At 40.8% G+C, this 16,226-nt stretch overlaps 1 protein-coding gene across 3 annotated transcripts in view; it reads right to left on the bottom strand.

Moving 5' to 3' along the window:
• The window catches only part of AKAP11 (A-kinase anchoring protein 11), a 42,940-nt gene extending 32,217 nt beyond the window's left edge, over nucleotides 1-10,723 (bottom strand). For all 3 annotated transcript variants that reach the window (XM_057409712.1, XM_057409713.1, XM_057409714.1), the window contains exons 1-2: nucleotides 10,623-10,723; nucleotides 3,545-3,652 (exon numbers count right to left, since the gene is read on the bottom strand). In XM_057409712.1, the coding sequence (XP_057265695.1) occupies nucleotides 3,545-3,604 (60 nt within the window). In that variant the 5' untranslated portion in view covers nucleotides 3,605-3,652; nucleotides 10,623-10,723. The remainder of the gene's footprint in view (nucleotides 1-3,544; nucleotides 3,653-10,622) is intronic.
• Nucleotides 10,724-16,226: the final 5,503 nt, after the last annotated feature.

The following is a 16,226-nucleotide window of genomic DNA, read 5'->3' as shown; positions in this document are numbered from 1 at the left end:
GGAAGAAGTGATGCGTAGTTTTAAGATTCTGTTAATGAATATTAAGGAGTTCAGAAAATGAAGAGAATAAAGATGGGGAAATTAACAGGCATAATACATACATAGAGAAAAGATCTTATCTATCTGGACTTACATAGATTATTTACACTTAAATAATGAAATATATGATGAGTTAACAAAACCAGAAAAAGACGATTTTACTAAATAAACTGTTTCATTTGCTCAAATGGAGATTGCAAAGCGGTTTTTTTGATGGTAGAGTAGATTTTGGTCAGTAACCCAGTAACCAGCTTTTTCAAAATTTATCTTGAGACTGAAGTCAAGCACCATCACTGTTAATAAATTTTAAAAGTAAAAAAAAAAAAGTAAAAAAAAAAAGAAGTAAAAAAAAAAGAGAAAGAAATATGTACATAAAATCTGATGATAATTCAAGTAACCAGGTGTTACCAGCTGACAGGAAGAATAGCAAATCATACAAGAACAACCTGCATCCTAAAATACTCCCACATTGTGCAATTGTAGGAAGTACAAAGTTTGTCCTTAAAAACTAAAAGCAACCTTTAAAATAGAATTGTGAATTCACAACCTGGGAAATAAAAGATCCGAGTTGACTTCTTGATGGTGCTATAGCAATGAACGGTCTATGTGATACAGCACTGAAAATAGAAAACATGACCCCAGTACACATGCTTTAGTGAAAGAACTGACATCAGAGTCACTGAGAAGGACATCCTGTGTAATTGCACATACAGTATCATCCACATGTAAAAAGAAGATTAACTCACAACAAGCAGAGAAAGTAGGACTATGAAGGATAATCACTGGAATGCAGAGGCTTTCATATAAAAGCAGACTAAAACCTTAGTTTACACAGTTTCCAAAAAAACAAGGGTAACAGAGGACAGATCACCAACTGTAAAAACATCACAAGGGTGAACATCAGCGACAGACAAAAAATATTCAGGCTGATGAACAGTGACATCCATGAAAAAATAGGTTTGAATTTGCTCTGAATAGCTTCAGTCTGGTATTCATATTACAGCAGTGTGGTTCAAAAAGAAACCACAGTAAATATTTTTTTTTTTTAATCTCTCCTCATTAATTGTGAGACTGTATTTAATGACTTCTTCAAATTGTTACCAAAATAGTACTTGTGACAGCAAAGGACTGGCCTCAATTTCAGAGAAATCCTCCTATCCTACACACAACAATGAAAGTAAGTTCTCTCAAAGCTCCAGTCTAGGAGACATGCCATTAAAAACTGAAAATCAGCAAGTTCCCAAGAATATCATATCTCAGTTTAGGTAAGGACAAGAGATCATCTTCAACAAAAGAATGCCATTTGTTTGTATGAATTGTACAACTTCTTCCAGTATACATTAACATAACAGTCAAAAAAAACCCCAACAAAACAACAAACAACCAAGCAATCTATAAAGCTCTACTTCCTAGGTCTGTGTATTTCTTCCTCACAAAATTCTGAAGTAACATGTCTTGCAAGAAATCCTATTTCAATCCGAGCACAGATTTCAAACTTACATGCATGTGAATGAGACAGACTTGAAGAATGAAAACCTCTAGCTCAAATGAGCAATTCAAAGTTTTGCATTGTCTCCTTTGTGGCCAGCAAATCAAGAAGTCATTATGGATCCTTCACAGTATACTGGAGGAAACTCAATACTAATGGATTGTTTTAAAACAACTGCTCTCTAACATTTCAAACAACCCACAAACCTGTAAGGTGCCATAATCTGCAGAGAAATCAAGTCCAGTGTTGGAGAGTGGTATTTAATGTTTACTCTGCTCTTGCATAACAAAGAAGCTATTCCTGATTTCATGTGCTGTAGGATTTAAATTGACTAAATATCTTGAAGTCATTTTGTAAAAATGGAAACTTAGGCTTTAAATGTACATACACAGCCATGTACTGATTTTTAAGACCTAATACTTCAACAACTCCTCTTAAGTACTGCAAAGACGACATGAATCAGACTGCAAGCTGTGATTCAACAGAAGATGAAACTGTGATTCTGACAACCCTACTGTCTGGGTCTGTGAGGGAGAATCGAAGTTCCACACTATAATCTAAATAGCCGCTCCTCAGGGAAACATCAAGAGACCAAAACACTGAAGTCTGGCTGGATGAAGAATTCTGCAATACAACCAAGAAAGGTCAAATTCATGTTCATAGAGCCACACAGTCCAGAATGCTCATTGGCAATTAATGGAGCAGTTCACAGAGGTAATATTTTAGGCATCCATTAGAATCAGTGAGGAATCACTGGCCACTGACATTACTAGAAAGATGTTTTGCAACCCAAAGATCTAAAAACCTATGGGGAGTTTGTTGGTTCGTTTGTTTTTTAAACTGAAGAGGAAAAACAAATAAAGGGCAGACTGAAAAAGTCCTCTAAAATCCACTTTATATTCAGATTAAAAATGCAAAATTACTGTGGTTACAGAACTCTGAGCTGCAGACTTCTCATAACAGTAAAATAAAAGTTTTCATAGCATCTGTCTTACACTGAGAGAATATCACCCACTATTACAAATTGCTTAATGTATGGCAGTTATTCCATATCAAGACCTGGAACAACCGTTTACCTGCCAGGCAGTCTCATAATGCTTACCTTTGCATTCAAGCAGTTTCTACAGGATATATATCTCAGACACAGCTTCCTTAACCCAATGAAAATCTACTTATGGAATAAAAGATTGCAATTTTCATGTGATAAGAAACTTCTTTGCTCAGTTTCTCCTCTTAAGCATTGCACACAGTTGCAAGTAAAGAATCCATTAGTAACCCGGAAAGACCTAGAAAAATATCTGTATTTAACTACTTCAAGAAGTATGACTGAATAAACTTGTTCTTTCAGGGTAAACTGCAACCTTCATTTGAGTAAGCACTTACAGAAGTTGCAAGAAAATCTGAGGACTATTTATGTTCTCCAGGCTAAAATGACAAATTTTAAAAGAATACATACATAAATATTGTTTAAAAATAAAACAACCAACACTAACAGCTTTCATAAATGCTAGACATATTTTCGCCAAAGTACTGCCTAGAAGTTCATGTAAACACAAGAATAAGACAGTCAAAAAAACAAGATCTGAAGATAAAGATTTTACAATAAGCCTTAATATAGACTTTATGGAAGTTTTTAATTAACACTATATATTTATATTTTATTACATATAACTTGAAAAATCAAAATAAAAAGCTATACTCTAATAAAAAAGGCAAATTTTAGCAAATACATCATTTTACCATATCACCTTAAAACTAAAGGCAAAGCCAAAAGCATGCACCCTTTTCTTAAATTATTCTCTCTCCTAGTTCAACCACGCTAAAAATGTCAAAACATAAAGCAAAGTCAGCTCTTTTGCCTCCTTGTTAGACAACCAAAATTAAAACATATAAAGAAAATAAAAAACACCCAAAAAACCCAACCAAACCTACCAGTTCACTTTGTTCATTACTAGACTGCTGCAATGAAGATCAAAAAGCTCTAACTTTTATTTTTTATTACATACAGATAATTACCTTCTTCACAGATATTCTTGGTTTCATCCGGTTGCCCTGAGCCCTGGCATAGAGATCCATGATTTTACCAATCTTCGTACTTGATGAAAGAAGTCAGCTCAAAAACACCTATGAAAAACATTTATACTTTTATGTTTCCTCAGTTTGTATACATTTTGCAAATGCAAGTAGCCAGAACAAACACCAATGAAAGCATTTTAAAACTGAGACAGATTAAGCAGCACACTGTCCATGCTGATGGCTGCCTTTAAAGAAGTGCTGCCTTAATGATTTTTAAAATGATGCATGAAATGTAGAATATAGACCTTACAGTTATTTCCAACTTATTTTTTTAGCTACATTTGAAGGCTGCATGGGGCAGGGAGGGATGGGGGGGGGTAAACGGGGACACAGGACAGACATTAAATATTGTTTCACTAATTGCTGATACTCTGGTGACATTTATCAGCCGATTCCTGTAACGTACAATGCACTGGAACTACCCTTCAACAATCTTGAGAGGAAAACATACTACTTATCCACTCCACTAACTGGCCTATTTATTCCTATCAACTTTACTACAGAAAAACACATGTGACTCCTGCTCAGGCTAACATGTATCAACAATCTCGTTCTCTGGCACTGCTCTGAACAGACCTGTCTTTGCTGACAAAACATAGGCGACCAAAGACGTATTTAGCAGCTACTCTTTAACTTCACCAAAGTAGGTCAGAAGTTTCTGCTTGAGACAGCTACCCTTCTTGATCTGAAGTTTAATTCTAACAACAAGAAAAAAAAAAAAAACAGCCATGAAATAAAAAGAAGTTTTTCAAGTTTCCCTTTTTAATCACAAGCAATGAAAAGAAACAAAATAGTTAGGTTTATTAATCTCTGCATCCCCCAAAACAGGCAATAAATTAATAATGACAGAAAGCAGGTGTGGGGCTTTTAAGTACTATATAAGTTTTAATACTTCAACTTTTCCCATGGTCACATAATTTAGCCAGGAAAAAAGAACTCCTAGACTGTCCAAAATAAACCAGGTACAAAGCTAATGCATGTAAAAATGACTGCAAAATAAAAAATAAATACCAAGACATCAGAGTATAGGTCTCCTTTCCACAACTGACTGGCTTGGTTTGCTTGATCCCATCTGAAGCCCACACTTAACCTTTATATGGGAAAGAAATCTTTATATGGGCTTGTTCTCGAGTATATGTAATTTAAATAAGAAGATGAGTAGTGGCATCAAGTAACTGTGTTCCTAATCTTCCCCAGCACCTATAAAAGGAAAACCTCAACAATGCAGTAGCAAGAGATTATTAAGTACAGCTATTCACATTCCACTCTGATTTCTGCTTTCCTTCCTAAAGATGAACTTGCTAGAATCTTAGAAAAAAAGTTGTATAAATAAACTGCAACATTTTCTCTTTGGAGCACAGCATCTCTCTTAACTGGTGTATTATGACATACATAAAATTACGACAACGATATGAAGCAGCTTGGTACATATTAAACAGATTATATATATTAGATATAAACGTAATAAATATAAATAAAAAACTCAAGTAATAGTAAAATTCTCTGGACGGAAGATTATAAAAACCACAATGATGCTTCTGTTAAGACTCCTTTATTTAAAAAAAAAAATAAAAAAAAAAAAATCCATTAAACAGTATCAAGCAATTAGAAAAAACACCACCTCACTTGTCCCTACCATTGTACCTTAAATGGCTAATCCACCCTGTTAATCTAATCATATCAGGGAAATACTCTTAGACTCATCCTTGTCCTAAGACAACCCATCTGTGGGTTCTCCCACATGATCAAGTCAATTACTTGAACTCTACATTTCTGGACTGATCACTCCTTGCAGTAATTTTAACAAAGCCCAGCACAGCAAAATCATGAAGATGACTTTATAACCATGTTGGGTTCCACAGTATTTATTCAGGTACAGTTACACTGCCTTGAGGCAGTAGGCTTGTTCCTGTGGCATCAGCTAGTAAACTGAAGACCCAAGCATCATCACAGAGCCTCCTGCAGCCTCACCTACCTCATGAAACCAAAAGACTTGTACATCACAGTACAAAGACTCTGAAAAATGCTGTATATAAACTGTACTAGCTGATCAGCATTAAACCATAACCATTTTGTCTTGTCTGCATCCTGTCCTTTGGTAGTTGAATTATACACAGGTTCGCCCCACCACCTTTAGCATCTCAGTTCTCCATCATCAATTTCAGAGACATCTGAAGGGTTCCACCTGTCCAACAAGACAACTCAAAAGTATTCTTTTTACTATATAAAACCATTATCCGTTTTCAAAAGAATAATGGTCCAATACCCAAACTGTGAAACTAACTGCAAAGGAAGTGAAAGCACGACCAAACAAAACAGCCTGGAAGTAGCTTATTTCTTGTGTAAATAAAACCTACCATTTAAAATTATTTTCACTTCTGCATATTGTGTTCAACTATTAAATTTAATTTCCTACTGTAAACTCAAAAAAAGGGGGAATAAAAGGGAGAAGTATCAGCTGTAAGAGGAACAGGACTTTCCTGTTACTAAATAACTATCAGTAGGCACCCAAAAAAAAAAAAACAAACAACTGATCATGAGAGTAATTAATAAATACCCATACTGAGTTTAAACACCTCTACCTTTCTATCAAGTTAGATTACCCTTAAACACACAGCATGGGCAACAAACAGGAAGCCCTGGTAGCCTCCATGCTGCTAGAAAGCTATAGCCTAGTTGCCATTACTCAGACTTGGTGGTACCCACCAAGATAGGTGGGACCTGATGAGATTCATCCCAGAGTCCTGAAGGAACCAGCTGATGTAATTACCAAGCCACACTCCATGATAACTGAAAACTCATAGCAGTCAGGCGAATCCCCCTGTTACTGGAAAGAGGGCAATATCACACCCTTTTAGAAACAGTAGAAAGCAGGATCCTGAGAACTAGCAACCTGCCAGTGTCACCTCTGTGCCCGGGAAGATCACGGAACAGATCCTCCTAGGAGCCATGCTAAGGCACACGGAGGACAGGGAGGTAACTCAAGCAAGAAGCACAGCTTCACCAAGGGCAAGTCCTGCTGACCACCCCAGTGGCCTTTTACGACAGAGTGACTAGATCAGTGAACAAACAAAAAGCTAGTCATCTATCTGGACTCCTGTAAAGCCTCTGACACACCCCCTACGATATCCTTCTCCCTGAACTGGCGATACAGATTTAATGGATGAGCTATTTGGTGGATAAGGAACTGGTTGGATGGTCATACGCAGAGTGCTATGGTCAAGGGCTCAGTGTTAAATGGAGATTGGTGACAAGTGGTGTCCTTCAAGGACCTGTATTGGGTCTAGTACTCTTCAGTATCTTACCAATGCACAGACGGTGGGATTGAGCACCCCCTCAGCAAGTCTACAGATGACACCAAGATGAGGGGTGCGGTTGATACACCTGAGGGATGGGATGCCATCCAGAGGGACTTGGACAAGCTGGAGAAGTGGGTCCATGCAAACCTCATGAGGTTAAACAAGGCGAAGTGCAAGGTCCTGCACCTAGGTCGGGTCAACCACCAATATCAACACAGGCTGGGGGATGAAGGGATTGAGAGCAGCCCTGTACAGAAGGACTTGGCTGGTACTGGTCTATAAAAAGCTGGAGATAAGTCGACAACGTGTCCTTGCAACCCAGAAAGCCAACTGTATCCTGAGAGGTATCAAAAAGGAGCATGGCCAGCAGGCTGACGGAGGCGGTTCTCCTCCTGTACTACACTCTGGTGAGACCCCACCCACAGTACTGTGCTCATCTCTGGAGTCTTCACCACAGGAAAAATATGGACCTGTTGGAGCAGGTCCAGAGAAAGGCCACCAAAATGATCAGAGGGATGGAGCACCTCTCCTAAGAAGACAGGGCTGAGAGAGTTTGGCTTGTTCAGCCTGGAGAAGGTCCCAGGCAGACCTTATTGCGGCCTTTCAATATTTGAAGTGGGCTTGTGAGAAAGATGGGAACAAACTTTTTAGCAGGGCCTGTAGTGATAGGACAAGGGGTAACAGCTTTAAGGAAGAAATTTTTTACAATGAGGGTGGTGAAACACTAGAACTGTTTGCCCAGAGAGGTGGTAGATGCCCCATCCCTGGAGACATTCAAGGTCAGGCTGGAAAGGCTCTGAGCAACCTGATCCAGTGGATGGTGTCCCTGCTCACTGCAGGGGGGTTGAAGTAGATGACCTTTAAATGTCCCTTCCAATCCAAACCATTTTACAAATTCATTTTTCCAGTGATTTGCAGAGAAAACCCCCCTTTATCGGACCATGTAGTAAACATTTGGTCAGCCTTTCCAATCTTGTTTGAATATATGTACGAAGCAAAATTAAATAATCAGTTTAATGGAATCCAACAGGAATTCTGTCACGGATTCCATCTCTTTGCATAAATTTATTCTATGCCTAAATTTATTAAGTCAGTGTGTACTGAGAATCATCTGGCAAAAAAGGAAAAAACTGATCCTTTTTCTGTAAAATGTGAAAGTGCTAAGTACATCCCTTAAATAGCTATAGGGGTGTATGTGTACATGCGCACACCTATGTTATAGGCATACAAAGACATGAGGAATTTGAACTGTTTAGGCAATACATTTGAACTAAATGTAATATGGTCTTATTAAATTTCCAAAGATGCAACAGAATGACAACAGTGTCATTGAATGAATCTGATTATGTTTCAAACAAGTATTTTTGCGGTAGTACTGTTAAAGAAAAAACAAAAAATCTTTCTTTTACAAAAAAAAGTACCTTTTCTTTTTCTTTTATTCTTTGAAGCAGCCAAACAAATTGTACTGATGATTGGCAAAAGCAAAGTTTAATCAATTACTGAGTTTTGAAATATTGATTCCAAGTATAAGATTCAAAAATACCTTAAAAGCAACAGTATGTACTCATTTATAACTTCAGCAAAACAATTGCACTGAAAACCAAACTAAACAAGCCTACACTGAGAAGCAGGAAGAACAGTCTAATGGATCCTTTTCTATTTCTCACTTCTAATGATTTATCACTTTCACTAATTGGGCTGGCAGTCTTGAAAAAGTCCATTTATAAAGTAACAAGTTGTCTTGACCACAGATGCATCCACACGAAGAAAAGCTGGGGGGAAAGGGTAAGGGTGTGTGTGTAATACATCATTGTTGGTCAGCATTAGCAACAGTTGTCAAAGGCTGGCTCTTTCTTGTTTGGTTCTAATTGTTTTACATTGTATTTTTGTCACATAGAAGCATGACATGAATACTAAGCTTTACCAATTTCAAAAGAATGCTTCATTTTCTCTGCCTAGATCATCACTAAATATCAGACCCCAGTCCTGGTGTATTTGAGAATTCAGATATTCTGGGAAGAAGGTATCACTGGATGCACCAGAAATATCCACAGTTTAGATTTTGTGGTGTGTATAAGTTTCTGTACTTTTATTCTGTTGTGGTTTTCATACATAACACAATTAAACCAGTTAAGCTGGGAGGGTATTATTTTGAAAGCAGTAGCATTTTCTCAAACGATCTGATTTCCCCTTAGAGAAAACTTCACCAGGGAATACCATGTTTAGGAGGTACTTTATAGATTTGTTTTAGGAGGATTTTTAGTGATGGGGTTTGTTGTTGTTGTTATTGTCAGTTTGGGGTTATTTTTTATATTGTATCATAACAAATAAATAACAAAAAAAAAGGGAATAATCTGATCTGGCTTATTATTTTTCCACACTAAGACTGTCCACCTCTATACCTTTCAACTACCAAAAGATTTTAATGAACCCTTGAAGAATATGAAATTCCAGGGCATCACCCAAGATGGCATAATTGAATTACAATGCCTCAAATAAATCACCTTGTCTGCAGACCAAGAAATACCCCAGGAAAACAGGACCACAGTTACTTAAAAGCACTTAATCTCACAAAAATTAATTAAATATTGGCAATATCAAATAGCAAAGGCTAACTTTACAATTCGGAAATAATTCTGCAAATACAACACAACGTAAAACCCCGCCCAAGGGTAACACGGATAAATTAAGCAGATTTTGTTACCACTGAGTTCAGTATCAGTGATCTTTTCCAGATAGACTATAACTTTCTTTTCCCCCTCCCCATCTCACTCTGGCAATGTATCAGGGCTTCGATAAGGAGATTATAATACAGGATCTACAGCTCATAGCCTTCTCTCCACCCCCCACCCCCCCAGGTTAGATACTGGGGGAAAACCAGAGGAGGGTACTTCAGTCGTAATGAAGCAAGCCCCTCGAAGGAGCCAAGAAAGCAAATGAGCAATGCTTGCTGTTCCTCCTCCCTTGAGAAAGGAATTGGGAGCAGGACGCGAGGAGGGATGGAGGGAGGGGAAAGAGACACTTCTAAAACGCGAAATACCGAGAAGGGGGTGAACTTACTTAACCCGCGTGCACCAACCGCAAGCCAACCAAGGAGGAAGGTTAACGCGAACTTACTCAGCCTCCCAGCACCAACCACAGCAACACACGCACAGCAGGGACCGCAGACAGCCCCAGCCAAAGGGATCATCGGCCCCTACCCAGACGCTCCCCGGCAGGCCTCCGCCGCAGTCCGCGGCGCCTACCGAGGGGCTCCTCGGGAAGGAAGGAGAGCGAGGGATGCTACGAGCACTGCCACCCTCCCCCCCACCCTCCCGGACCGAAGCGCTGCGTTACCCCCTTGTGCCCCAGTCCCGTGCTGCGGTACAAGGGCGTCCGGGCCGGCCCCCGCCCCCCTCAGCGCCCTACCTTCCTCCCTCCCCTCAGGTGTGTGCACACCTCACCCGCGGAGAGCCGGCCGGGCCCGCGCGAAGGAGGTGCGCTGTCCCGGGCCACAGCAAGCCCGCTGGGCTGGCGCCAGCAGCACCGCGGATACGGGCAGTGCGGGATGCTCTGCCCTGGCCCCCCAGCACACCGCGGAGCGGACCACCTGTGGGAGCGAGCCCCGCCCTCAGCGCTGTCCCCCGCCCTGAGCTTGCACGGCAGCGGCGGGGCCCTCGACCCCCGACACGGCACCGGAGCATGGTTGGTGAAGGGTGTGGGGAGCGGGCGCCCCGTACCTGACCGGCTCCTCAGCACCCGGCAACCGCGGCCATTCCACAGCCAACAGCAACGGAGGCAGGGAACGGACCCCCAACCCCACTGCCGGGTCCCCGCCGCAGCGACGCCGAGCGCGCGCCTCCGCTCTCGCGACCCACTGTTGCGCGCGCCCGGTGTCTCCGCTCGCGCCCGCTGCGAGGGGCGTGCGCGCCGTCCGCGGGCGTTCGGTGCCCTTTGGGAGCTCAGGGGTCTGCCCGCGCTCAGCCTGCCTTCGCAGGCCCGCAGTCCTACCCTCCGCTGGGTGCTCCGGCTCCCTCCCCGCCTCAGCACACCCACCCGGCCCCGTGCATAGCAGCGCTGTGGGCCGGCGCGGTTCACGGTGGGGATCTGCGGCCCAGCGGATATGTGGAGTGGCGGAGAGCCTGATGCTCCTCTCCGTGCCAGGCACGGTAGCTGGGAGTCATCGCAAAGCCTTCGGGAGGCTGTGTGCTTGCGGAGTGGTTCCCCCTGCCTGGTCAGCCTGGGCGGGAGGCCTGCCGGCTGGTTGCTCCATCGCGTCTCATGCGAGGCTTGCTTTCGGCTGGCTGGCTGCCTCAGTGGGGTAGATGGGGTAGAGGCTAGTATGGGGTTAGTCAGGCGAGGCACAGGCAAGATTCTTAAAACCTGCTTGAAACTCCTGTGCTCTTCTCTGCTCCTTTTTAAACTCAGTTCTGTCTGATATCTTTATGTACCACAGCAAGTAATACAATTGATTTTCAAATCCGTCATGAGTTGTGGTGGGGATGTGTGCTTAAGCTTATGTGCTGTTGGGATTTCTTTCTGTAATACCACGTACCTTCCCAACATTACTGCATTTCAGCAGGAGCTCCTTCAGACACTAACCTGACAGCTGGGACGCAAATGAGGAAGTGTGTTGAGCAATATACAATGGGCAGTCTAATGCTGCAGGCTGACAACTCTGCTCCTCTCCAAAACAGACTCCTGGAATCCACACACAGGTCGTTCTGAGACTCAGCATATGAGACTGAAGCTCAGAAGGAGGAACAACAGGACCAGACTTCCACTGTGAACCCCCCAAATCCCATAAGAAGATGCTAGCTTTCTGGCTTTTTCAGTACTGGGGGATTTCAGGTGCTAACCTGGCCCACTTTAGAGGCTGACAGAGGGAGACTACCTTGACTTCCTTAGAAGTTGCATTTTTCTTGTGAGTACCACCTGAGCCCTATGGAAAGGATATGAGTAATTTTGCTCCTGGATCGCCATTACTTTTCTATATCATTCCCGCTTCTGCTTAGCTTTTGGTTTTATTTAAACTGTGACTTTTATTTCTGTTCAGTCCTTGATCATAGGCTATTTCTGGGTTGTATAATCATTTTAGACACTTTAGAAGCCAGAGGATGCATATTCACTTACTCATTTTGCCAACAGGTAGATAAACTACATTTTCACTTACCCTAAAAACTAATAAACTGTACAACAAAGCCCACAAACCATGCACAAGCTAGATAGATAAAAGAAACAAAGGATTACTGGTTCTAAAGAGTGTCACAGTGTTTGCAAAGTGGGAATGAAGAAAAGGCTTCTCATATTCCCAGGGACTGCATTTCCTATAGGATGGGAAGAAAGTAAGTGAATAATAGAATCAAATTTGACTCAGGTTAGTCATCATTTCCATGCCCATTGGGACCAGCCTTGGAAATACACTTTGATTTGAGTAAACAGATTTAAACAGTTTGCACAGCTCCAGTTAACCAGCAAAATACATTTTTTTGACCAACTCCTCCATTCAAAACACTTTTCAGTTTTCATGTAAGCTAAAACTGAAAGAGGGTTTTGTTGTTTTTCACGTATCAAGACTTACAGTAAGTAAAAAATTTCCAAAACAAAATAGGTCTGGAAGCAATGTAAACATGAGAAAGCATGCTTTAAAAATAAATCCAAGCCTTTTATTCTCTTTGTTTTATAATTCCCCTTAGACTATTCAGAATAATGAGTTCCTATGGCTGCCTGCCAAAACCTTGAAAAAGACCGAGATTTACCCTTAGGAAATTATGAAACATAACCCACAGCATGCAATTGTTTCTCAGAAAAAGTGGGGGTTTATACAATAATAAAAATGGGGATAGCTTTGAAATAATAATTTCTTTTGTTATTATTTTTACAATAAATTTCAGTACTGCCTATGTAAAAGCCCAGAAAACTTGGCTGGTCAGACAACACTTGTTAAAATTTATACTTATTGGGACAAAATAAGAATATCAGGCTCTGGGCCCTGGTGTTTTGTGTCCTGTTCCAGGGCAAGGTCTGCCCAGTCAGAGCCCACCCCACCGCCTCCAGCAGGAAGCAGGGCAAGCTAGGGAACAGCCCTAGTCTGGGACGTTGGGACCCATGGGGATAGCAATAGGTCAAGGCCAGGCCTGGACATCAATTTGTGTGTCTGGGTCAGGATCAGGTCTGATGAGGGGAACCAACATCAGGCAACAATAGCTGGACAAGGCCATGCCCCTGTAGTGTTTTCTGCTTGCTTTTTCGGTATGAAAAACAGGCATCTGCAGAATCTTTTTGTCAGAACTACAATCATGTCCCTGGTGCTGTCCTGAGTCCCTGTCTGCACCTGTCTTTTAAGCTTGGTATTTTCAAGATCATGGGCTTGGAACAACTTGTTAAAAGATTATCTCAGACTGACTTGTATGTCATTTCTCTTAGATATTGAATGCCAGTACTATAAAAGGTGTTGAAGAACTAGTCTGTGACTTTATGGCCATTTTCCAGCCATTTTCATACTAGTCCCTTATTTTTTTCCCTCTGTATGTGAAAACTACATGGTTGCTTGGTTGTGACAGTGTTTTTCTGTTTTGTTTTGTTTTTACACTACCTCTGAAAAATGTCCCTTTAACTAAAGCTTTATTAAGTTCAGGAAAGAGTTTATATTATATCCTATGAACTACACTTATAGTAATAAGGATTGCCTCTTCAAAGGCAGATAAGTAATTTATAGTCTTTGTATTCCTACCTTTAACAGGAGGCACAGCATATGCTTGCTCTCTCAAAAGCTGGGTAAGCCTTTTCCTTGCAGGAAGCTAGGAAGAATCTGCTGTGCTTGATACTGTTCCTCCTCCCCCTTAAATCCAAAGCTCATAATTTAATAATTTAATGGATGACTTACAGTGGCTTATCTGTTTATAGCATACCCTTCTGCTCCCTAGCCCAGCTACCTGCTTCTGCATCTGCACTGCTGCTGGGCTGTGGCAGCATGAACATTTGTGAAATCAGGCAGTAAATGAGATTTAACTGAGAAGACTAGAAAACAACCTGCTTTCCTTCCTTTCTGCTGATCCAGTTCACCAACATAATAAATGTGTCAGCGTGGCACTGGGGGTAGCACAGAGACAACCAAGAAAGGAAACAGCTTAAATGGCCTTGTTCTCCCACCGAGCGCATACCCATATATTGACTTGCTTTGCGATTTAGATCCTCCTCAGCGTCTCCTTGAAAACACTCTTGACACACCTACCAACTCTAAAACTGGAACTCTGGGTGCATAATTTCATTAATCATTCTGTCATGAATCTTTGGCCTAGGCTGGGCAATGATGTTTGTCTCTGACAAGGGCTCGGTTTATGGCTTTATGGTATAATGTGATGGCATTTTCCGGTTTCTTCTCACTGAATATTTCATGAACCTGTTGTTTCCAGTGATATGTTTCTGAGAAGTCTTTTTTCTTTTTTTTTTTTTTTTTTTTTGTGCGTGTTCTTGAGTTCTTGGATATTTTAACAACTCTTTTCAGCACTGAAAATGTAATAACCTTTATGTATGTAACTGTGTTGTGACTATTACTAGTTTTTCTTTCCCTGGTGTTTGATCCATAACTATGTAAATCATCTTCTGAATACAAATAAAGGCACAATCCACAGACTATATACTGAATTCGTCCTCAGTTAGCCAGTTGTGCCCTGCTGACAAATGAGTTTTCAAAGCGCCAACTTAACAGGCCTTTTAATGTGAACTAGAAAGTGTCACAAACTAACCTTATCAAAAGATGCATTGTACTGCATAGTGACGGTTTCAGATGCTATGAGATTCGTATCCAAAGTCTTGGAAGGCTTTCTGGATTCACCTCCTTTGTGTGCATTGTGTTTACTTAGAGGATGCGATAACGCCATCACTGTATTACACAAGAGCATACAATAATAACTGGAGCTGGCTGGGAAGCAAGATTTTTATTCTACAGGAAATTTCAGCTTGTCAATATTTTGTTTCATCAAGCACTGGAACAAAACGCCTTGGCTCCACAGCCTTTCTGGCAAAAATGGAACAGTCTATTTCTTTGCCTGCTGACAAGCCTGTGGAGCCAAGAAACCAACTGAGCAGTTGGCATATTTCCAGGCAGCGAGATAGCCAGTCAGCTGAGCATCAGTAAGCAGCCAGCTTGGTTGGATTTCTGGCCAGCGGCCACAGCCAGATCACAGCTTAAGCTTCTGTAGAAGGTTTTGATGGAACCAGGATGAGCCAGCATTTCCAGTGCCAAACTGTTCAATTAGAAAATGGTCAAAAACCCTCTCAATAACTGACTACTGTGAGAAAGTAATGTAACTCTACTGCACTTCATGTTCCTTATTTCTTCAGCTATCGCATTGTGAGTTATGCATACATTTATTGTTAGAATGAGCTGATTAAATGAATGAATTTTTCCTTAAGGATCAATGATGAAACCCAAGGGAGTTTTCAGGGTGTCCTTAATTGCTGGTTCTGTGATTATTGTTATTCAAATAATGTTGTATGCCAGCAATGCTTAATAGAATGCCTGCTAACCAGAAGGTATATTTACTGTGATAACGCTGTGAGATTGAACTAAACTCTTATGTCTGCTATCAGATAACACACTGTCTCACTGTCTGCAGCCCATATTTGTGGATGAATTTAAGTTGTGATGAACTTGCCAAAAAATGCAATAATGAGGCAAATATATCTGCCAAGCTAGGTAAAAGATACTGATCTTTCCTGGGTAATTTCTAATGTTGAGGTCAACACCACCATAGAGAGCCCCCTTCATTATCATTATTAGGCGTGCTAAAGTGCCACTTGCTGAATGTCACCTTAAACATGGTTGCAGGATGCTTGCAAAGTTCCAGATATTTTTCGCTTTTGGAGTATTTTGTTAAAAGGTATCAAATGAGTTTGTAAAAAAATTGCATCTTTGTAATGTAAACTTCCTGCAGTTTACAGTTATAGTAACACCATAAAAAGGATCAGCTGCTTTTTTCAAATGTTTAGATAATTTCTGTGTGGGATAAATCTCACAATTTCTCAATTCTCCGTATTCTCTACATATCTGTCATTTATTTCCAAACAATTGCTGCATAACTTCCTTTTTAAAGCCCAGAGATGTCATGTGCCATCATTACTTCAACTGTGGTAACTCCAGGGAACAATGAATTTACTTACAAATGTTTAGTGGTAATTAAATTTTCTGCAACTTCATCTATTTAAGTAGTTTCTAATACTCCTGCTGCAGAATCAGAGGAACAACAGATGCTTTACTGAGCTACATTTCAAGTCTTGTTACTTCCACATGTAAATAAACATGACTCTTATTTTCTTTCTTAAATCCAACCACTGTGGAG

The sequence above is a fragment of the Pezoporus wallicus genome, unplaced genomic scaffold, assembly GCF_028554395.1.
Source record: "Pezoporus wallicus isolate ANWC-B61680 ecotype Strahan unplaced genomic scaffold, APGP_CSIRO_Pwel_v1 contig_2543, whole genome shotgun sequence".
Lineage (NCBI taxonomy): Eukaryota > Metazoa > Chordata > Aves > Psittaciformes > Psittacidae > Pezoporus > Pezoporus wallicus.
This window is presented reverse-complemented; position numbering and strand designations above follow the sequence as displayed.